This window comes from Aplidium turbinatum, chromosome 11 (assembly GCF_918807975.1).
Source record: "Aplidium turbinatum chromosome 11, kaAplTurb1.1, whole genome shotgun sequence".
Classification (NCBI taxonomy): domain Eukaryota; kingdom Metazoa; phylum Chordata; class Ascidiacea; order Aplousobranchia; family Polyclinidae; genus Aplidium; species Aplidium turbinatum.
The window spans coordinates 14,615,179-14,638,690 of NC_137482.1; the positions used below are offsets into that span (position 1 = coordinate 14,615,179).

Below are 23,512 nucleotides of genomic sequence, written 5' to 3' on the forward strand. Positions count from 1 at the left end.
GCTTCACGCTATTATTATATCGCCAAATCTCTGAGGTTGGCGGATTCCAACAGTTCCTTGTTTTTATGAGAGCAAGTAACACAGAAAACATACAACGTTGCATCCATTGCTGTTGCTTGGCTATGTATTGCAAGCGCAGAAGTATAGAACGCCATAGTGTCATTTTATACAAAATATATTTTCACAGATCTGAATTAAAAAGCGTAACACAAAGGACAATTGGTTGGAAAGTTGGCTATGGCATGAAAACTCTGCATATGTTTTTACATCAAGTCAGCATCTGTAAATGCACCGCGTGCATGACGTTCATGGACTTAGAATCAATGTGAAAAGCAAGTTTGTTAACTGAGAACGAGGTATTGGCTAATGCAACCACCAATGTTCAATTTTCACGTTTGGTTGCTGTTTTGTTACAATGGCTTAACAATCTCTTCCATCTTGAAAGCTCAAGCACTGAGCCACAGAGAAAGGTGTCGTGGCTGGATCGCTCCGCTTCGAGGGGTGGAGAGAGCTGGATAGATTCTTGTAGCAGCGTTTGACCCTAAACATAGAATGAAATATTAGGACAAGGCAGCATTCAAACAAGCAACTCGTGCTTGATAAATGGTCACTTTTGACAACCATACATTTGAAAAATTAAAAATATTAGTCGTCTTGTTTGTTACCCCATTACCAAGCCAACCAATTTTTAGATATAAAAACATTTATTTACAGATTTTGATCATCATTTAAACCATGGCAAGTTATGATCAAACTTGTATCTACAGTGGCAGAATATCTAAATTAATTTTTGTTTAGATTTTAATGCAACCTAACTTGTATTCACGCAGTAGGCCACTTGCACCACAGAATTACATAATTGGTTATTTACTAGATATCATAACTTAGGTAAACAGTTCTGACTTTTGCTTGTCATACCGATGACGTAGGCTATAAACTTTTCGTTCTGTACGTTTCTCACCAGTTCTTGGCAACAATTCTCTCAACTTGAACACAATTTGTTCCGCAATATGAAACATCATCGGAATAAGTCCAATAATTCCTGGAAATTGTTCTTTGATGTCTTGGTCAAACACTGGTGCTGCGGTGTCGGAAGAGAGAAGGCGAGTGGAAAATCTTTGCACTGTTTCGTCGCTGGCAAAGTTGAAATCTCTGGCCAGTAGGTGCCGCCATCGCTCCATCAGATTGTAGAGGTCCTGTTAAAAATATGAGACGCCATTGATTGATCAACAAAGGAAACGTTTATTCTCGAGCTGAAAGACATTCTTATGGTGAAGCCTAATCTGAAGTAAGAGCGTTGCTAGTCTTTGCAACAGTGGAGGAGTATTTTTGACCCGGAACAAAACTCGTTCGCAAACATTTTGTTTCCCATCGAAGAAAATGTTGTTTTGACCAAATATTTGTAAAATAATCGCAAGAACTTTTGGAAGCAAAGCATTTTGGAAAATATTACAAAATAAAATGAAGCTATTTTAAAACACTTTTTAAATCTTTGTTACAGCCCTTTTCCCTGTCACGAGACCAGCAGTTTATAGTTTAAAATTCGCGTTTGTTATCGAAGTAGTGTTGCTTGCCAATTAGCCTACTTCATGCACTGAATATTACTGAGTGAAAAACTTTTTCAGTGCGTTCTCAAATGCAAATACTCCGAGTTGAATTATTGCTAGGCTACATAAAGTTGCAGCCTTAATGAGTTGCTCGAAAATATAGCCTAAATAATAATAGTCTATTGAAAATCGTGTAAACGCTAGTTAGACATGCAATCAAGTCAAGAACAAAATGGTTGAAACTCCTCGTAAATCTGATCAAAAAATAAAGAGCCTAAAATGTACATGAGCCTACTAAACTCATTTTCAGCAAACGCTTTGAAAGTTAAACTGTTTTCATGAAGGTGAAAACAGTTTACACTACTCTACTTAGATTTGCTCTACTCGATTTAAATAATATGTCAGTTAATAACCTTGGCAAGGTACAGATGTTTGGAAGATGCCACTGTGGGGTTCGTAGTCAGTCTGTTGATTATTCGATCTTGTAGGATGCTCCTGCACGCAGTCAACTCAGCAAGCAAGTTTGTGAAGACCACGTAGCTTTGGATAAATTCTTGCTCCTCGTTTTTGCGTGCTTTTATCACGTCTTCATCGTCGTGGATTGTTGTTACTAGGTCCGTATTGGAAAATGCGAGGTCGCTGGGATAAAGAGCAATGCTATTGTGACTACCACCGAAAGGTGTGGCGTGATGTGACCTTGGCGATGCGACAGATCCGTTGGTTTTTCGTGACTTGATCGATTTGTACAAAGCAAGAAATACCCTAACAATAAAATAAATGCAATGTTTATGGAAAAAGATAAGCGTAGGCTGTTTTCTTCAAACTACATTTAGCGACAAGTAAAAGACTAAGTTAAGTTATTTTGTCGTTTTCAAACATGTGTTGCTTAAACAGTGTTTTCAATTTTCCAGCTTGCAAACTTCCTGCGAATCAAGTTCAAGCTAGAAGTTTAGAACCAGCAGTAGGCTACGCTTTTATTTGCTTTACAGTGATAAGTAATTCTTACCCCAAAGATGTACATCTCGGAGTCAATTGATTTTCCGTTGTTGCGCCCACTATTCTGCGCTTTATCACATTGCGTGCACATGAGAGCATGTTAGAAAAACTGTTGACAGAAAACTCGCACCAAGTATCTTCACACATTCTCAATCGATCTTTCATTGAATCCAATTCTTTACAGAGGACCTAGACAAAAATCATTATGCTAAGCTGCAATGTTTCCCTTTTGGCTTTGCATGTCTTCAGTAGAATTTGATGTAAAATGTTGTTCGAAATCGCTGCGCCTGAAAGCTGTAAATCGTTTGTCCTTTCACCTCGTGTAACGCACATACAAAAAAGTAACGTTACTTACTTTTTGCACCAAATTTCCCACTGATTTTGCTTTTTTTTCCATTGATATTTTTGCCTTTTGTTTTCCAGACAGGTGATGTGCCAACCTGGTTGCCGGAGGCCCTGGAAGTTCTGTCGCCTGTGTGTCATAGCATGATAATAAAAACAGAATCTACTGTTCTAAAAAGTGGTATATAGACTACATTGGCCTACTACAGTAGGTATAAGGTATAGGTAGACTACGGTATAAATAAGACCGAGTCTTGAGTAGTGTAGGCTAAACTAGTGATGTATGAAGTGAATTATATGAAGTGTAGAGCACTAGCAGTCCTATTGTTTTGGTTGATCGGCAAAATACTCATTTACAGAATGAGAATGCTTGTTGGAGACAGTTGTAAACCAGCCTACTTGTAAAGGTAATGAACCACTGAAAAGTTGACACAGGCCCAGTCGCTGATGTTAAAACGAGCAGTTCTACGTAGGCTACAGTTTAACGCCTGGCGTAAGTTTTTACAATATCAAGAATTGCCAAACAAAAACTCTAATAAAAACGGACAATTTCGTATAGATTAGGGTTGCCATACCGTCCGGAAAATTCCGGACATGTCCGGAATTTAGTGTTAAATTTTGCGTCCGGAAGGAATTTTAAAAAATGCTCAAATGTCCGGAATTTTATGATGGGCGTTTTGGGGAATTAGAATTTTTTTTCTAGAAAATTCGCTCAGCCAGCTCATTTTACTGCATCTGCAATCGTACTGTGCAACACTGCCATTTTTTTTACTACGAGGCTGTACGGAATTATGGTGTAACAGAGCGTTTTCCTTATCAATGATGTTTACCACTTAGAACTTTCTTGAACTTATTGAACGTTGTACTGAATCAGAATTGGTTAGATATAGATCACATGCTGCGAAAATTACTAGAACATTCCAACAGTCTATAAAAGCAGGCGATTTCGCACATATAATCAGAGATTTACTTGAAATGTCATAGAAGAGGAAGCCTAGTGAATTTTTGGTATAGAATCTTTGACTAACTCTAATGGCTAATAGTAATGGCTAATAGTTCGGTAGCGCATATATGGTCTCATGAAAATAGTCATGCACTGTCCGGAATTTTGCTTTTTCAAATATGGTAACCCTAGTATAGATTGTAATGTCTTATGAAAGCTAAAAATTTAATCCTGTCAATTTTTTCTCAAACTTATAGCCTACCCTTAACCGCATTAAAAATTTCTGCAAAGAAAAGTAATTAAATTGCAATAGAATCAAAACTACTTAGCCAATCCACGTGCATGAGGCAGCTTACTTGTATGTTTGGTGTAGATTCCGGCAGTTTTATGTATCGAGTGACTGACATCAGCGCCTGTTTCTGAGCATTAGCGATACCAGCTGCCCCACCGACAACTCCGCCAGTTCCAGAAGTCACATAAAAGCGTCCTATCATGGATTGCAACATTTGAAAGTTTTCATGCTGGTACATTATTATTTTTGTCAGCCAAGATTCTATGAGATTTAAATCACCTATGTCCACCATTTCGTGACCGAAATATTATCTGCTCGTAGAGGTAAAGAAACGGGTAGGCCTATATTGCATCTCCTTGGCAGAAATATGTAAACACTATTTTTACTTAATATTTTATCCAGAGCCTCACCTGTTTTGGTGTTTGGCATCGGTTTGCGTCGCAAAAGACCGAGAGCTCTTCGGTACTCCTCTTCTGTTATGGATACGCGCGTGCGCAAGAACTCCACTGCGCAAACATGTTGCGTACGTTTGGTTACCAAACCAGCTTGCATAGTTTCTCCCAACTGCCCACTCTAAAGTTTGATGCAATTGAAAGAACTTTTTGTTACAATTAGGCTACTCACTTAAATTATAGAGTAGAACATTTTTTCTACAGATTTTTAAATTTTTAAAATAAATTACGTTTTTTTTCATGCACCACCCCGTCGCATTGACAAAAGGGTTCAATGGGTAAACTTTCAAAACAGTGCCTGAAACATTTGGCCTCGAAACCTCTCCAAAAGAAATCTTAATAACTTAGGTTTTTGGAAACCATGGAATTTCATCAGGCTCAATGTAATCTGGTTAATGTATCTGCGTGCATAAAAGCGTCATGATAATAGTTTTACAGCAGCCTAAATAAGCAATTTAATGTACAGTACCTTAACGAATTTACACTTCATCGGCAATAAATTAATGTGAATACTGAAAAGGTTGGGTGTTCATCAGGACAATTATCGTTTTTAGCACTAGTTGCTACGTTCATCTGATGAAATTGAAAGTAAAATTAACAACAAACAAGATGGTTTATTGCTTCGCTGACGTTTCGCGCACCATGACAATGCGCATCCTCAGAGCGAATAACATACAAAATAAAATTTCACCAGGTTATATACTGCAGTGCGATTGAAGGAAGAAAAAATAAAACACGCAATATTTTAAAAATTGGCCAATGATGTGTGAGCGGTTTCTTTCCACGTTAAATTACGTAAAAACTTCCAACAATAGACACAAAAATTCGAAGCGGTGACGACCAAGCGGTGACGACCAAAGATTGGCTAATGATGTGCGGTTACTTTCGACGTTAAAACGTCGAAATTTAACGTCGAAAACATTGTGGCGGTTACTTTCGACGTTAAATTACGTAATTTAACGTCGAAAGTAACCGCACATCATTAGCCAATCTTTAAAACATTGTGTTCTATTTCTCTTGCCTTCAATCGCACTTTTTCTGTTGGTCGTCACCGCTTCGAATTTTTATGTCTATTGTTGGAAGTTTTTACGTAATTTAACGTGGAAAGTAACCGCTCACACATCATTGGCCAATTTTTAAAATATTGCGTGTTTTATTTTTTCTTGCCTTCAATCGCACTGCAGTATAAAACCTGGTGAAATTTTATTTTGTATGTTATTCGCTCTGAGGATGCGCATTGTCATGGTGCGCGAAACGTCAGTGAAGCAATAAACCATCTTGTTAGTTGTTAATTTTACTTTCAATTTCATCAGATGAACGTAGCAACTAGTGCTAGAAACAATAAATTAATGATTGGACTTAGGGTTCTGATCTCCTAAGCTCTGCAACCTTAAACGTGATCAACCAATTAGGCCACCTGATAAAGAAGCCACAGCTGTTCTACAGTTTCCGGGTGTAGGCAACGACATTGCAATGCAAGTTCTGAGTTTGTTATTTCGATGCCATTTCCTCCACCACCGACTCGTTTCATAGCAGACTCGACCACCAGCCCACGAATTCGTTCAACTCTTGAAAGGAAAGTTTACAGTTTAGTTGTTCTATGGTGAAGGTTGTTGACTGTGAGTTTATAAATGCTTTGAAGTAGAAGTGAAAGCATAACGTCGATCGTTTAAATTGTGCATTTGAACAATTTGTTGAAGCAGCAATGCAATTGAATAAATAAATTACTGTTTGATTTGTTGCTATCATTAAGCAGAATTGCAAATATTGTGTTTTACTATCCTCTATACTGTTATCTATAGCCTACATGCTACCAAGTAGATATTAAAAATTCACTAGCCTACAGCTAATTTGTATTTATCACTTTAGTTATGATGACATTTGTTGACATGTTCATAATAAGATAACCTCTTACCATTAATAATAATTTATTAAAAAATGATTTCACTATAGTATTGTACGTTCAGTTTACACATGTGAAAATTTTTGAAAAAAGTAAAAAAAAAAATGTGTAGATAAAGATCAACAAATAAAGTCAAATTATAAGGAGTAAAAATAATGCCATAAAATACGTAGTCTAACTCTAAGATTTGATATTTTATGCTCAAATATACTGTAATAATAGTTTCTTTTTAATAATGTCAGATTACATCTTGTAATCTTAAAACCAACTCCGGAATAAAACTTTGTAATTTAATTTCCACCAGTCTACTGGTTAAAAAGTAGGCTAGCAATAGATTTGTATTGATTTGTATAGATTATTTGAAATGAGAAAAGATCGTAAGCTGCTTGAAGATTGATTAGACTCTATGTTTTATTACTGGTCACAGCGGTAAACCATAATCTCTTCTTGGGAAAATTTTAACATAAAGTTCCCGAATCCGTTCGTCTGTATATAATGACCGAAGAAACACACACTTGAACTTCTTTTCAAACAGTGTATTTCTGTAAAATTAGCCCACGGCTACCGAAAACGAGGGGGTGCAACGCCTTACACCACTGAAAAACTGTCACTACAGAACAGATTACTTGGATAAAAGACGGAACTTTGTCCAGCTAGCAAGCACTAAGCCAACAGTTAAATGTGCGGCCAACTTTCAAACAATCATTTTACGAATGACCAGAATAGATAGCAATATCTCAAATTCACGTATGCAGTACTGTGACGCAATAATGAAAGACAATTATGAAGTCATTCCAACAGGTGTTTAAAGCTGATGTAATATTTCCTGTTTAAACAGGCCCAAACAGGTTTGACACAATTCTTATGAACGCTGGTGCAATTTTGGCTCATGTTTTAGGAATTTCCATGACGTAATATTCAGTAGACTTGAACGGTTTTTATATGACGTTTGATTTGGTGAAAATTGTCGGGAACATAGCGGCCCCTAGTTATGACAGTCTGACATGGCATAACTAAAAAAGAATTGACGACAATTGTGAGCCAATGAATAAAAACACATGATACACAAATTGTTTGAATCACTCACGTTTAAGTTAATACGCAAATACAAAGGGCATGCAAAGAATGAACAGCAATAAGAATAAACACGACGATACATGAAATTGGTACCATAGGTACACGCTAAAATGACGCTATATACAATTGTTGCGATAATAACCGACTGTTCTGGGCTCAGACAAGTATCGGCCACCGCAGACAAAACCAGGCTCAAACCCTAACACTTAGGTGTTCTTTACGGGGGCGAGGCACGAAATATCCCTCAACACGTAGTCTACTTTTACTTTCCCCGTACTCTCATCATAGTTGCAGACGGCAACTTTGGCTCTACGAACCACAGGCTTCCCTTTCCTAATTTGTGGAACTACCTCATGCACCCTCCCAAGTTGATACTTCCCACGTTTACCAATGTCTTGGAGAGAACCTACCACTACAAGTTGACCAGGCTCCAAATTCTCGGCCATTTTTAGCCATTTTTTCCGGCCCTGAAGACCTGGCAAGTAAAAATCGATCCATTTACTCCAAAACTGCTGAGAAAGTGACAAATTAAACCGATAATCCCTTCTTAATTGGTCACGATCATGTGGTTGCCCAACAGCACAGTATGGGTCTAAGTATGGGATCAAAAGTGAGGCAGGGGTGATGACAGTAAAATCCCTAGGGTCGTCACTCAAAGGTACCAAAGGGCGTTCGTTCACGACCCGAACGGCACTGCCTGTGTACGTAAGCAGTTCAATAAAATTGGGCTTACGAATTGAAGAGTCCAAAATGTGAAAAAATGCAATTTTAAATTATTTAACCATTGCCTCCCAGGCGCCACCTTGCGCCGGAGCATACGGAGGTATAAATTCCCAGTTTATCTCCCTCTGTCTCAGGGCGTTGTGAAATTCAGCTGATTCTATCAACTCGGGTAACTTCTTAGATGCTGCCTGAAAGGTACTTCCATTATCGGAATAGATAGCATTAACCTGCCCACGTAAATCTGTAAACCTTGTAAAGGCAAGTAAAAAATCACTCAGCGACAATGACGTAACCAGCTCAACATGAATAGCGCGAGATGCCATACATGTGAATAAGAGTCCCCAAGCTTTTTTGTGACTCCTACCTTCAACAAAGGTCAATGGTCCAAGATAGTCTAAGCCGCAATCAAAAAAGGGTTTCCTATGGGCAGTTGTGCGAGACAAAGGTAAATCAGACATGAGCTGCCTTATAGGCCGAGCTTTCTCAATCGCACATACACCACAATCATTAAGATACCTCTTCACGGAAGCATTACCATTAGCGATCCAAAACTTCTGTCGCGTAGACAACAAAGTGTGCTGTACTCCACAGTGCGCATTTCGATTATGATGCGACAGTACAACAAGCCTAGTGAAGGGGTGTTTCGAAGGCAAAACAATCGGATGCTTTGCTTCTAGAGAAATCTCGGGAGAATTACTTAAGCGCCCTTCAATGCGGATTACACCAGCATCATCTACACAAGGTCTGTACTTTTTAAGTGAACGCAATCCTTTCAAGCGTTCCTTCTCACGTTGCGAAGCGCCAACACTACCCCGCTTTATCACTTCCTCAAGTGCATCCGGCGATCGTTTGGTCATTAAATGTAACACATCGCCATACACGCTTTTCTGAACAAACTTCACAGTTAAGTCTAAGGCTCTATCAAGATAAGAGGCGTCCAGTTTTGGCTTCATAAAGCTACGCTTTTTCGTTTTACAGCACAAAAATTCAACAAAAGCAACCAAATAAGCAATTCTCTTTTTCATAACATACAAAGAAGGTGCGGCCTCGATCAATCTGTGAAGGCCACCCTGTCCAACGTCAAGCGACCCCTCTTCGTCACGAAGATATAGGCTATGGACAGGTACTGGAGTGGGGTTTTCTACAGATGGAATTTCTTCACACTGATAGAGAAGACTAGAACCATTTAACCACAACTCTCGAAACTCTTTCTTTGTAATAAGATTTGGCCTTGTGCCAACATCAGCTGGGTTCATATCGGTAGGGCAAAAACGCCAATCCTGGGCTCCAGACAACAATAAAATATGCTCAACTCGACGCGTAATAAACTTATTCAAACGTAAATCAGGGTTCTTAACCCACTGCAACACAGTCCGAGAATCACACCAAAAATACTTACTGCAGTCGGGCATCTTCAATGCCTCGTAGGCCTGCTTCACGAGTCTTGCTGTATTCAAAGCGGCAACAAGCTCTTTCCTAGCTATCGGCCAAGAAAACTGATTTTTTACAACAATGGTAGATTTACCCAAAACGAAAGACACACTCGGAACTCCGTTAACCAGTCTACGTAAGTAAACAACAGAAGAGAAAGCTTGATTCGAAGCATCACTAAACCCATGCAATTGATATGAGACAATATCATCCGGACTGCACACACCAGAGTTTGCAAAATACCATCTCGGTAACGAAAAATCTTTAAGCAGGTCCAAAGAGCGAAGCCACGACTCCCACTCTTTAACAAAGCTATCAGGGACCTCGGTGTCCCAATCAAACTTGTCTATCGCCAATTGCTGAAGTATAAGGCGTGCTTTTAGAAAAAATGGCGCTCCAAAGCCTAGCGGATCAAAATTTTGTCCAAGCTGACTGAGCATACTTCGGCGCGTGTGTTTAGCTAAGGGCTTTAAGGAACATGCGATACGCATCTCGTCAGACTCGGTTTGCCACACACAACCCAATGTCTTCGCTGATGGCAAAGTCATATTTTCAGTCTGAAAGTCAATGTCACGAATCAAAGGTGAAAGCATCTCATTATCCAAATTTGACAAGACAATCATAGCCTCCTTGTTAGCACTCCACTTAACAAGTTTAAACCCACGGCTATCAAACAAAGCAATTGATTCATGAGTGATTTGCTGAGCTTCCTCTAAGCTATCAGCCGAAAATATAAAATCATCCATGTACATATTATTTGCAGTATTGCAGAGAGTCAATTCACCAGCACTGCTGGGATTCTGCTCGATCAATTTTTTTATAGCCAAGCAAGCGATATACGGGCTACTCTTTATTCCCCAAGGGTGTACACAAAAACGAAATGGTACCATCCTACCATTTTCAAGGTCATCATCTTCAAACCACAATATACGAAACAAATCCCTTTGCGACTCAGGTAACATTATTTGAAAGAAGCATTTAGTCACATCAGCCATGAGACCAAATCTACCAAGCCGAAATCTAGCCAAGACATCTACCAGAGGGTTTAACAAGTCAGGACCCGAAAACATTACATCATTAACACAAGTTCCTCGAAATTCAGACTTGCCATCGTAAACAATGCGCTTTTTTAATTGTGACGTCACAAAGTATGGTAAATACCATTCAAATCCCTTGACATTTCCTGCTTCACCCGCGCGCTCAATATAGCCATTAGATTTAAGATCTTTCATGGTGTCAGTAAGGAAATCACGAAGTTCAGGTTGTTTTAAAGCTTTCTTTCTTAAAGCAGCAGCTCTATCTGACGCCAACACAAAATTGTTAGGTAGATCAATATCTTCCTTCAACGGAACAGGTATCTCAAATCGACCATCTTTCAACTCAATATTCGGTTCGACAAGTTCTCTAGCCAAAATATCATTGCGAGACAATTCACAGGTTTCATTTTGCAAAGTCAAATCCTGAATGACTTTATTCAGGTCTGCTATTTCCATATCGCGAGACTCAATTTTACGCTGAAAGCCAGAGATGACATCCGACTCTGAAGACTTCTGCACTCTGCACACTTTAGCAACGCTTTCAACTAAGGGTGACTTACCACCACAAGCCAACCAACCGAGAGGAGTGAACAAAGCATGCGGTTCACTACGATTGTCACCAACACGCTCTTCTTTTGCACACATCAAATAAGCGTTGTCGTTGCCAATCAGTACATCTACAGTACTACAATCATTCAAATGAAACATATTCACGTCATGAAAATGACGGAAACCACTTAAATCTTGTTTATGGGGTAAAGTTTTAACATCGTCAGCCCAAGCTGGGTTAACCACCGAAGTTATATCACAAAACAGTTCATCAGTCTCTAACGACTGGATGTTGAGTTTAACAAGGTCAGCACAAGTAGGTTTCTGACCAGCCAGAGTATCCATTTTAAACGACGCTTTATCATACGGTTTAAGACCAAGTTCGCACACCAAGTCACTCGAAACAAAGGTCAACTGCGAACCAGGATCATGCTGACAATACACCAACTTCGATTTGCCAGTCATTGGATTCAAAACACGAGCAGCAGTAACGCGGTTAAAGGCTGCTTTAACATTTCCAATCTTAACATTACGCACAGGAACTCTGGCACTAGCCTCATCTTTACCGACCAAATCCAGAGAATCACGTGACGTCACATAAAAATCATGCAGAAGAAAATAGTGTTTCCTATCGTTGTTAGGCCCACACTTACGACAGTTATTTGCATGAACGCAATCCCTAACCATATGCTGGCGCAAACAATTCAAGCATTTGCCAGCTTTCACAATGACATCTCTCCGATCTTTAGGTGTCAAGCGCAAAAATTCTTTACAATTAGACAAAAAATGATATTCAACTTGACCACGTGACGAACAACAAATGCATGCCGGTAGGTTTTTACGTCTGGCTTCACCACCGCGCGGTGCGCCAACAACAGTCGAGTACTGCGAACTCCCTGACATCACATCATCATGGGGTTTTACGGACGTCTGCCTAACCGGACATGAAGGCAATTTTCCTTTGCCAAACTTTTTAAATTGCTGCGACTCACCAGAATCGCCCATTAGCATAATGTTAAAATCAGTCGACTTACGCGTTTCCTCCCGTACTACAAATTCAAACAAACTCTGAAAGGTAGGCTCATCAGTGCCACCATACTGATCACCTAAAAAGTCAAGATAACGCTGCTTAGCGTCAAACGGGAGTCGCTTAGCCAAATCCAAAACAAAACGTCCTTCTAATTTATCACGCTGACCATAAGCTTGCGCATAAAGCAAACACTGCGACAATTCATCTTTAAACTCTTTCAGATCACTGGAAGAGGTCGAAGTCAATTTGCTACCATAGCGATACTTTCTAATTTCCGGTTCTGCAAAAAGACCTCCACGAACCCCAAAACGCTGGGACAAGCGAGCTAACGACATTTCTATCCTGTCTTCCTCTGACAAGCCAGGGGTGTCAGAAACCAAATTAGCAATCGTTTGCGCAGCTGTCCTAACACAAGCTGCTTGTAACAAAGTCAAACGAGTCCCCTTAAAGGGCGAAGCTGCCATTAAGGCCGTAACACGATTTTTAAAGAAGATAAATGGCATATTATTACCATCGTAACCAATCAAGGCCGCCTTATCGAAAAACGTCCTACTATTTTGGTATTCAAAAAAGCAATCCTGCTGTTGAGAACTCGATATAGCGGGAAAAGACAAGCTATATCCCTTAAGGGGCTGAGTGGGCTCAGTCACATGCACAGCCCGATCACGATCCTCACACACGTTAAAATCAGGAGACGCGATACGCATCTCACAACCACCCAAATTACGTGTAGCTGGGCGATCAAAACCTAGCGGCGCAGAAAACTGTGAAGGGGGCAAATCATTACTACTAATGGCGGCCCCGTGACCTGTACGCTCTGGGGGAGGAGTTCGGTTGTAATTCGCAGACCTTGGCTCTACAGCATTCGGAAGACCCTTAGCCGCGGCCCCGAGACCTCCTGAAACAGCTGGAAAACGTGTGGATTGCCCTGATCCACTCACAGGTTGAACGGGCGTTTGGAAAAGGTTATGTAAATTAAACTGCGATTGATGTTCATTTCTGGAATGCCTAGAAGAGCCCTTCTTAGAGCTACGCCGAGAGCCCACCTCTGATCGATATTCAGCTAAAACTACCTCTTTACGTTGTTCAGCCCTCAACTGAGCGTCTTTGAGTTCGAACTCAGCAGCTCTCGCGGCTGCCTCAGCTCGAATGGCCTCAGCTCTCGCGGCAGCCTCAGTTCGTATGACCTCAGCTCTCGCGGCAGCCTCAGCAGCTCTCGCTTCGGCCTCAGCTCTCGCGGCAGCCTCAGCTCGAATGGCCTCAGCTTGTATCTGGAGCTCGATCCTCTCGTCTTAGCTGCAGGTTAATTTGTGCCACTATCCGAGACGAAGTCCTAGACATCCCAGTGCTTACATTTGAGGCGCTATCCTCAGGATGTATGTCAGCATCAAACATATCTGAGAACTCACTTTCTTTTTGTTCAAAGTTATTTTTTAACGAGTTAAATTCGGGATCTACCCTATCACGAAGTTCTGCCAAGATTGCAGAGTTAAAGATTTTAGTCAAAAGAGCATGGAAATGCCGTAATTCCTCTTCTAAAGTAGATAACTTAGATCTAAAAATTAACAGTTCCTGCTTATCACTCAAAGAACCTAGAGCTACAGAAAGTTCCCCAATTTGAGTCAAAATATCCCTTCTAAGATGCCGGGCCTCTCGAACTGACTTAGCCTCATCGTTATTGGGTCCCTCCCCAGAATGGCCTGCCCGACCGCAAAGAACATCATCAGGCTTAAACTCAGTCGAGTCTACGGCGGTCGAGTCCTTGTCGCCACCGAGTGTAGACATATTAAATGTTGGGGCTAAATTAACAATTAAAAAAAATTAAGTTACACAAACACACAAATTTATTAGGCTACAGTAGTTATAAAAAACTTAACTGCCAAGACCGTAAAAATACAAAAAAGAATTTAAATGCACGATACCGTAGCTGTACGAGTATGAAGTCCTAAAGTCCACAAAACTTGCTTGGATTCTTCCACTTGAATCTTCAAGCACAGATGGATTGCCTTTAATCTTCTTTCTTGCCAATAAATGTCAAAGTTATTTTTCTTCTGTACCAAACTGAGAAGAAATGTCTTTACTTTTTAGCTTAAAGTTCTTCAGTTGCCTACCGAGAAGAAATGTCTTTAATTTTCTTTGCTTCTAAGTGCTTCTTAGCCTACCAACTACAAACTTCGTCTTTTATTTTTTATGGTCACAGCGGTAAACCATAATCTCTTCTTGGGAAAATTTTAACATAAAGTTCCCGAATCCGTTCGTCTGTATATAATGACCGAAGAAACACACACTTGAACTTCTTTTCAAACAGTGTATTTCTGTAAAATTAGCCCACGGCTACCGAAAACGAGGGGGTGCAACGCCTTACACCACTGAAAAACTGTCACTACAGAACAGATTACTTGGATAAAAGACGGAACTTTGTCCAGCTAGCAAGCACTAAGCCAACAGTTAAATGTGCGGCCAACTTTCAAACAATCATTTTACGAATGACCAGAATAGATAGCAATATCTCAAATTCACGTATGCAGTACTGTGACGCAATAATGAAAGACAATTATGAAGTCATTCCAACAGGTGTTTAAAGCTGATGTAATATTTCCTGTTTAAACAGGCCCAAACAGGCCCAAACAGGTTTGACACAATTCTTATGAACGCTGGTGCAATTTTGGCTCATGTTTTAGGAATTTCCATGACGTAATATTCAGTAGACTTGAACGGTTTTTATATGACGTTTGATTTGGTGAAAATTGTCGGGAACAATTACGTCACACGTCAATTGTGTGCCACACTTGACGGAAAACGAAAAGCTTTTGCAAAGTCATGCAGCGTTTCATTTTACCATTTATAGATACCAGTATTTCTAATTGTTTTGAAGAGCAGTTGTGTTCATTTGACTGCCCTGTTGTGGTTATGTGAGTGGATACTGTGTTTAATTAAACAATCCAATATACATGTGAAAGATTTGTAAATGGTTAGCTTACCTATCTATAGCTCTGCAAAGTCCCCGTGAATCCTGCAAGACATGGCTCAGAAACACTCTTGCCACTCGTTCCCTAAGTTGTTGCTGGGTGACGTTCAGACTTGAACCCCAGGTAGCTGAAGGTTGTGTTGGAAGCGTAACATCCTCAATCTTTATATGAATGGCAATGGTCGCTGAAATGCATCAGGGAAACATGAGTTGTGTTGAAGTGTTTATCTTAGCAATGTGTTACAGAAGTTAAACAAAGTCTAGTCTAGAGCAGGGGTGTGCAACCTTTATTACAGGAGGGCCAGATAGAAATAACTGCGTGAAAGCGCGGGCCGCACGTTTATTTAACATATGATTTCTAGTAGTTGCAGGTACAAAAATGTATTTTTTTTGTTATTTATGTTATTCTTATGGCATTATTTGGGGCTATCTCCTTGCAGAAATAATAAGTTAAGACGCATAAATTTCTGAAGAAAACTGCTATTCAAATTTATTGTCACAACGATTTTAAAGAAGTTCAGTGAGAGGTCTGCAGCTGGCTTCTTTTCTCAACGAATTTTTCCGAATTTACTTTAATGGAAGTGCTCGCAATTCGAAGTCCATTTTCCAAGTGTTCGTTTGTAAGAACCAATTCATAGTGAGATTTCATGACGCCCTTTTAGAAAAAAATTGTTTGCACAAATGCGTTGAGTCTAAAAGAGCCATTTTTGAAGCCATGGATTTTTTCAAATGTGGAAAGTCATCTTGGTTGAGATGTTTTTGGAAATAATCCCCAAGATTCATTTTCAAATACTTTGCTTTCAAATCCGTTTTCTCTTGAAGATCAATCAGTTCCAATTATATCAGCTGGTGCTTTGTCAATGTCTGCGTTGAATGGCGAAGCGAATATACCAAACAAATGTTCATGAGATTTGAAGTCCTTGAAACGAGCCAAAAATTCATACAACAATTTTTCAAGTTGGTCTGCAAATTCATTTTCTTTTCAGGATGCATTCCATAGTCTCTCAAACTTGGAAAGTGAAAAGATTTTCTGTCTGTACGGGAGCTTTCAAATGTCGTAATCTGTTCATAATGCCTTGTGACCATACAATTTTACGTTCCAAATAATTAAATACAATGGATTAGCGGTGGTCAGTGGGAGATTTCTAAAATGGTTAACAGAAGGTGTGAAGTCTACAATAATCCACTGCACAATGAATTATTCACACGTACTGGACAAAAATAAATTATAAACACGTTTCGCGGGTCGCACACAATTCAAAATTGGCACATCTTCGCGGGCCGCACAATTTTTCTTCGCGGGCCGCATTTGGCCCGCGGGCCGCACGTTGCACACCTCTGGTCTAGAGTTAAACAAATGAAGAAAAAGACAAGATTATTAGTTTTAGACACATCAGTAGTAATGTGATTATTAACAATTCTTACCGCCTTTTCGTCGCACGGTGTCAGTTCGGAGTTTCCATGCATCACGAGCTGGAAATGACGTCACTGGAGATCCGTCCAAGGATATGGAAGACAAACCACGTGACTTGGCAGAACGAGTCTTGAGGTATTCTCGTACAGCGCTTGGCTAGAGTTAATAAGTTAACAACATTCATTCATTAGTAAGTTAACGTTCTTTTGTCAGAACTTCTGGCTTTATCCACCTGTTACCCAACGTGTTTTCAGAATTGTATTGGATAAGTGACAATGCACTCCACAGTGGGTGGCGAGAATCGTCCGGGTCGAAGCTGTTCACTGTCACTTAAACTTTTAAGTTTATCCATCATGTGGCATGCTGAGCGGTTTGCCTAGCATGCGGTTTGCTAGCGGTTTGCCGAGCATGTCGGCCTAGTTGGTAATGACCTTCTTGGTGGAGGATTATGGAAGGTTTTAGCAGGCTACTAATCATTGTCTAATAGAAAAGGTTTTAGTAAAACTGAGAAAGATGGCGATTTATTTTGCATGCAAAGGCATACAAGTTAAGGAAACACCTCTAATGAAAAAAAAAATGTAGAAACGGTTAAAATTTGAAGCACATAGGTGCAATATAACTTGCTAAAGAATAACCCGTTTAACATTTTGTTTGAAATTAAAGAAACTTACCAGGAAATTTGAAGCCTTAGCTGGTTCCACCGGTAGACTTCTGGCGGTGATTACACTTTCGTTGTCAAATTTGACCATGCGTGGACTTACTTCCGATACCCCATAGCCTACAGGTTTTGCCTCGATACTCATGGTTGAGCCCATTACAGCCATATGTCCTATTCTTTTGTAAGGTGGATACGTGAAGGGTGTTTGAGGTGGGAGTGGTGTACCCCAAGTCATCTTGGGGTACATGTCGGCACGACCTATGAGTTACAACATGCGTAGTCCCATAGACAGAGTAAACAAGTTTGAAAAATATTTAGTGACTACAGCATGCAAATAATATATTTTTGTTAAAGACCTACAGCATATTATACTGTATTATACATAAACAAATAATGCACGATGTAAGTCAATTTATAACCAATAGGCTAATAATACTTTATCCTACGATGCTTGCCAAACATTGTGGCATTGCAACAAAATTGTGAGTAAATTATGAGCAAAAAATCGATTTAACGTTATTATTACTGTTTATATTACGTAGCCCGCATAACAAAAAGAAATGAATTATGAATACAACGTATGATCTTGAAAAATAAGTACAGGAACTGCTAAACATTTACTCCGTAAACAACCTAAAGCGAGCGACATGATAGATCTTTTTGCACTCTACAAGGCTGTGTTTCAGCACTCCAGTATTTCAGCATTATGTTTGCATACTTTTCACTTTTTCATTTTGGTGGTAGTAGGGTTGAAGTCACGCAAGTCTATATTGTGGTTTGTTTCAGAGAATGCCATTCACACGTGACCCAGCAGCGCTCGAGATGAATGTCAAATAAATAACTTTCCAAACGATTTTTAGACTCTTTCACCAATAAGTGATTGATTGGCCGATCAAAAGTAACAACTAATGACCAAAAGTAACAACTAAATAGCAGGTTATAGATCTAGAATCACTCCAAGTAGGCTATACAGTTGCAACTCTTAACAAGCCGACCAAAACAGGTGTGAAGCAGCAAGATCATTTCTCCTTTTTTTTTAATAATTTTGATATGTTTAGGCCTACTATAAGTTTTAATAAGGTTATGCTTTGAAACTTCTAAATCGTTTTTAATTACAAGCTTTCCACCTTGATTGACGTCAACACGAATCATCCATCTTTGTTGGAGCTCCTCCACGACTTTGTTCAATCCACAAGCTTGCAAGCTCTTCCATAATTTTCGCAGCAATTCCTAAATTTACACGCGCAATTTTTAAACATAATTGGAATCCTTTAAGTTTAAGAGGAGTTGTTTTTTCTGCCAAAGCAGTTTAATTTGCAAATTGCTGTGAAATTATAGTCAAGAAAAAGCGAAATTACACTCACAGTTTTTGCAAGCTAGTGCATTTAACCTGCTGTACTAACAATGTGAAAAGATTCAGATATGTCGGTGATAAAGCATTGTTGATTCGGCAGTGAAGCAACACATAACAATGATCGTATCACAATTGCAGACTTTTTAATAGGCCTAACAAAAATTACTTCTAAAGTGACGTTGCTCCCGAATATAGCTACTTGATCCGGCGGAAGATCGCATCCTATTAAATCCGTTTGTTGACTTCTATCCATCATACTGGGCTCACTTTCACTGGTGGTGCTCGTCGCCTTTGCGTTAGCCGTTTTAATGGATGTTGATAATCCATCGCAATCATTCTGAAATCACGTTACTAGTGAATTAATGTTTAAAAGTGTTTTTACTTGAGTTTAAAATAGAATCTCTTACGCCTATAAGCCTAGGCATTGTTTCTATATTTTTCTAGACCTCTGCAATGTTGGCAAGCAGAACATTGTTTTTGTTGTTATGATTAAAACAAAAACTGACCTGTAAACAAAGGTATTTTTACATTAAATATGTCACAGAGTATCGACTGGAAAGAATTTCGAATTACTGTGTTTGAAAAAACCTCTGGTGTATCCTATCAATTAAGTATGTAAAGCCACTCATGGTGGACTTGATAAACATGGAATGACCTTATGATGCTTATTATACTTAGTAGATTGGTAGTCTGCTTATTGTAAATTTTGTGTCTGTTTTTGTTATAGCCTACCTCTATTAAAGGAACTTGAACAACTGGAATGGAAGATACTTCTGGCACCTCGCTGTTTGCAGTGGATAGTCTGCTTGTTTTAAACGGAGTCTTAGAAGGTGAAACATTTACTTTATCCTGTACAAGTTCACAAAAATGTGATTTCTTTGACATATTCCGAGTACCTTCGCAAAACTAAACAAATTAAAAACTTGAAACACTTTTAAACTAATGCGGTAAGTCGAGGTCTTTCTATGACTACACTTTTTGTAAGCTTACAATCGTTGATACATCTATGGTGGCAAACTTGTCTGGCTAAACAAAATTACACATACAAGTAGCAATCTATGCAAAGTAACTACACAAAGTCCTTAGTTGTAGCCTTATATTTCGCGCCAAGTTTTGGGTAAACAGGCGATTCTTTAACAGTTGAACAGATTTTGCATTTTACGTTTATCATCATTTAGTTAACAGTGGTTCCCAACCTTTTTGACCTTGCGGCACCCTATCAAAGAGATAAATAGTTTGCGGCACCCTGGCAAAACTGGATCAATTTTATGAGGTTTCTGTATTTCAAATATCTGTATAAAATAGCACAGAATCAGTTCTACAATATAGCGAGCGTAAATAAATGTATTTATTCAAAAGTCAGTGTGAAATTTGGGCTTGACTTCTTGCAGAAAGTCCCTTAATATTTGTGGGCACTATTCGATAAAGCCACCCGCATTTATTCCTCGACTATAAGCAATCGTTCTCGTTTTTCAGTTTTTTGTTCGTTTATACGGAAAATCCACTCTCACATAGGTATGACGTGGAAAACTGCAGCAAAAGCATAATAGCTTTCTTTCCAATGCAAGGATATTCAATTCATTTTGAATTTTTATCCAGAAACTAGTCAAATTTTTATCCAACAAAAGTTTCCAATTTTATAATGGTTCGCAAACAATCGTGCAATTTTATAGTCGTGCTGGGTCACACAATTCAATAATCCATCACTGCAATTTGACTTTGTGCGCCGGGAAACGCAAAATAATATCATGAAACCTGGCAATAATGATGCGTTTCAAATGTTTTTATGGAAAGAACCGCAACGAGTCAAAATCATTTTTACGCTGTTTTTCCTAGGCGAGAAAACAAAGGCTTACCGTGGATTAGAGTTAAAATAAATGAATAAATTCCGCACTTAACGGGTTAAAGTTAAAATAAAGAATGGGCGGCAGTATTGCAATATCACGCGGCACCCTTGAGCATTGTAATTGGCACCCCAGGGTGCCGCGGCAACCCGGTTGGGAACCACTGATTTAGTCTATTGTTGTAAACACTTCCACAAACACCAGTCAAATCTGAGAAAAAATGTTGCAGGTCCTACCTTGTAAAAATTTTTGTACGATGCAAAACGGTTCAGTTTTCCTTATAACAATTTAAGCTATAAAGTGTAAGTTCTTACCCTACCACTTGCTTCGTTTTCGAAATTTGTAGTCCGAAGACTTGATAAGTCATCATCGCTTGGCAAGGAATCTTTTCCTGTTTATTACGTATATAATAAATACTCTGTTTGTTACGTAGCCATTACCCAAACGATTGCAACTCAAAGCGATAGAATCCATAGCCAGAAATTCACTGGACAGCTAAAATTTAGATCGAGTGTTTTACCTTCGAAATATTTGCGAATAGGTGCCGGGCGCAACGGAGGGAAGGAAGTGGTTTCGGTAATCTTGTCCACTGATTCATAACCAACTTTATCTTCCATTGCGACGTAGCTGTCTTCAGGTATTTGAGGAAGAGAACACGTTGATGTGTCTACAACCTACAGCGACATTAAGTTAATAAAAATTTACAAACACAGCAAACTACAGTAGGCTACTTGGAAGTTTAATGGACTATTGCTAGAGTTAATGAATGCAAATAAAATAAAATTAATTGTTTAATTATTTGCATGTTAAAGTAAAATAACAGTAGGCAATCGGATCAGAAAATGTGTACCATGAACTTATAACGTACTTTCAATTTTTGTTGCGAAGGGGTATTTCTTTGTCTTGTATTAGCTGCATACTCCCACCAAGTTTGCATTGACTTTTTACGTTGATCCATAAAGTTAACGCTAATACTCCCTTCCACAACTGTACCTTGAGCTGTAAGAAGACCCCGTTCTGTTCCATGGCGAGGTCTAGTGCGAAAGAAAATGTTTCAGACAAAGTTTAAAATATATAACTTTGTGAAGACAGTAATGATTTATGTGAGATTTCTTTGAGCTCTCGTAAGATGATGGAAAATAATTCCAGTAATATACATTTTGAAAGTGCTTGGGCTGGTAGAATGCAGACTAATGGGAGTACAGAACCCACTACAATGTAAGCATAGTATGTCAGCAGAAGTCTACTTTATATAGAAAATCATTTTTGTATCATTACAAACATGTTGTCATAAAGGAGTGCTTCTATGTCTTTTCCAGAGAGTCCGATGTATTTCAACAACATCTTCATCTCCCTTCGGCGTAGATGCATCGAAACGTCAGTGAGGAATTCATCCACGTCCAAAGTTTCTGGAGGAAGTTGTTACATGTTACAAACTGCTTTAATTACAATACAATAATAAAATACAAAATTACCATGAAATGCAATAATTTAAATCGCCAGTTGTAGGCTACAGTAGCATTTGGATCATTAAGTTTGATGTAATGAGTTTCCTTATGATTGCCGGGCTTATTGATTTGTGTAATGCATATTTTGATAAAATGCAAAATAATGCACGAACGATCATAATAATGCAACTTCAAGCACGGCATTGTCTTGGCAAAAAGAGGCTCCATGCTCCAGGTGAGTGTTGAGCTGGCGCCTTTTAAAAGCCAATTATACCGGCTCACCACTTGGCCAAGTAGCCTACACGACAGGAATGCCATGGTTTACACTGCAGAATAAAATCTCAAGATTTTTTAGGATAACATTTTGCAAAGGTTGTTTCATTTTTTGTGGCCAGAATGTGTGCTACAGCTAGGACTTCAAGCGAGGACTTAAGAAAGAAGGTGATCACTACTCTTTTGAAGTCTTTAGCATGGCACTTATTTATTAGGCCTACTCATAGTTAGGCAAAATCCGACTTAAAACCAAACCCAATTCTGAAAAAAAAAACAGTGAGATAAACAATGACATGGCGATGCCTGAACATTTACCTGGCTACCTCTATTTACGCGCTGAGATAAGTAAGAGGGATTCTCCAAACAAAGGGAAATATTAAAAACTTTTTACTGTTTATGTTAAAGTAAAACTTTTATTGAACGGTTCAACATGGAATAAATACAGTGGAATAGATTAATTATTTTATAAGTTTGATCCAGTTCGTAAATGTTTGGCATACAATGAAACAAAGAAACGTAGGTGAAGCTGACTTTTGAAATATTCATCATAGTAGCCCACCTTTCATAAGAACAAACTCCGGATCCATTTTTTATCAAGTACAAAATGCTTTTTTCTTCGCTTCCAATGATGCTTTGTGTTTTTCAAATTTTAGTCAAACGCTTGCTAAGAAGAGGACAGGTTCTGTCTTGTTAGGAAGAGGACTTTATTGTAATAAACATGACTTATTTCACATTTTTATTCGTAAATCATCTCTTGTTTGGACGTGCTTAACAGCCTACAGTACAACACTTTCACAGTCTATCGGCTATATGCTGAAATTATCGTCTTTGATTTAACAAAACTAACAACATCACGTTTCGCAATTCATAAAATAGATAGATTATATAATTTAGAAAGCGAGACCCAAAAGTATAAACTTAAGAGCAAAATGTAGACGATCACAAGCAAAAAGTGAATTATTACATAAAAATTTTATTGGGTTATTTAGCTTTTAAAATAGGAATGCAATATTTTAATACAAATGCACAACAAATAATAGCTTAATAAAGTTATACTGTATTTATTGTCGCTCTGAAATGCCTTTAAAACTTCGTTTTTTGTATTGAATATAGTATTGAATACGAACACAATTCTGTTAGCTTGATTTGATAAACATGGAAATGAACTTGCTCGTAATGAAACTCTTGCTAAAAATGCAAGAATATAGAAATAGCATAATTCCGCTAAATT

The 23,512-nt window shown here is 38.7% G+C and overlaps 1 protein-coding gene across 2 annotated transcripts; it reads right to left on the bottom strand.

Moving 5' to 3' along the window:
* Positions 1-19: 19 nt before the first annotated feature.
* On the bottom strand, positions 20-23,090 carry LOC145779325 (uncharacterized). 2 transcript variants are annotated; one of them, XM_082590884.1, is made up of 19 exons: positions 22,841-23,090; positions 21,843-21,969; positions 21,429-21,594; positions 21,081-21,234; positions 20,875-20,951; positions 19,449-19,565; positions 18,883-19,053; positions 18,490-18,592; positions 17,376-17,620; positions 16,716-16,860; positions 15,304-15,475; positions 5,990-6,140; positions 4,531-4,693; positions 4,185-4,315; positions 2,899-3,015; positions 2,554-2,732; positions 1,961-2,309; positions 962-1,196; positions 20-541 (listed from the first exon to the last, which is right to left on the bottom strand). In XM_082590884.1, exons 1-19 carry the CDS (start codon positions 22,866-22,868, stop codon positions 447-449), a joined length of 2,925 nt encoding a protein of 974 aa, XP_082447010.1. In that variant the 5' UTR covers positions 22,869-23,090; the 3' UTR covers positions 20-446. The 2 variants fall into 2 exon arrangements, with proteins under 2 accessions (XP_082447010.1, XP_082447011.1); XM_082590885.1 differs by lacking the exons at positions 21,081-21,234; positions 21,429-21,594; positions 21,843-21,969; positions 22,841-23,090 and having other exon boundaries at positions 19,449-19,612; positions 20,875-20,944.
* Positions 23,091-23,512: the final 422 nt, after the last annotated feature.

Excerpts from the sequence above, each read along its gene's own strand:
- LOC145779325 (XM_082590884.1), bottom strand. The coding sequence starts at position 22,868 with ATGGATCCGGAGTTTGTTCTTATGAAAG. Across the intron at positions 17,621-18,489 it reads TCGTGTTGACGTCAATCAAG|GTCGTGCCGACATGTACCCC; the intron begins GTGGAAAGCTTG and ends TGTAACTCATAG. Across the intron at positions 4,316-4,530 it reads GATGCCAAACACCAAAACAG|GACGCTTTTATGTGACTTCT; the intron begins GTGAGGCTCTGG and ends AATCCATGATAG.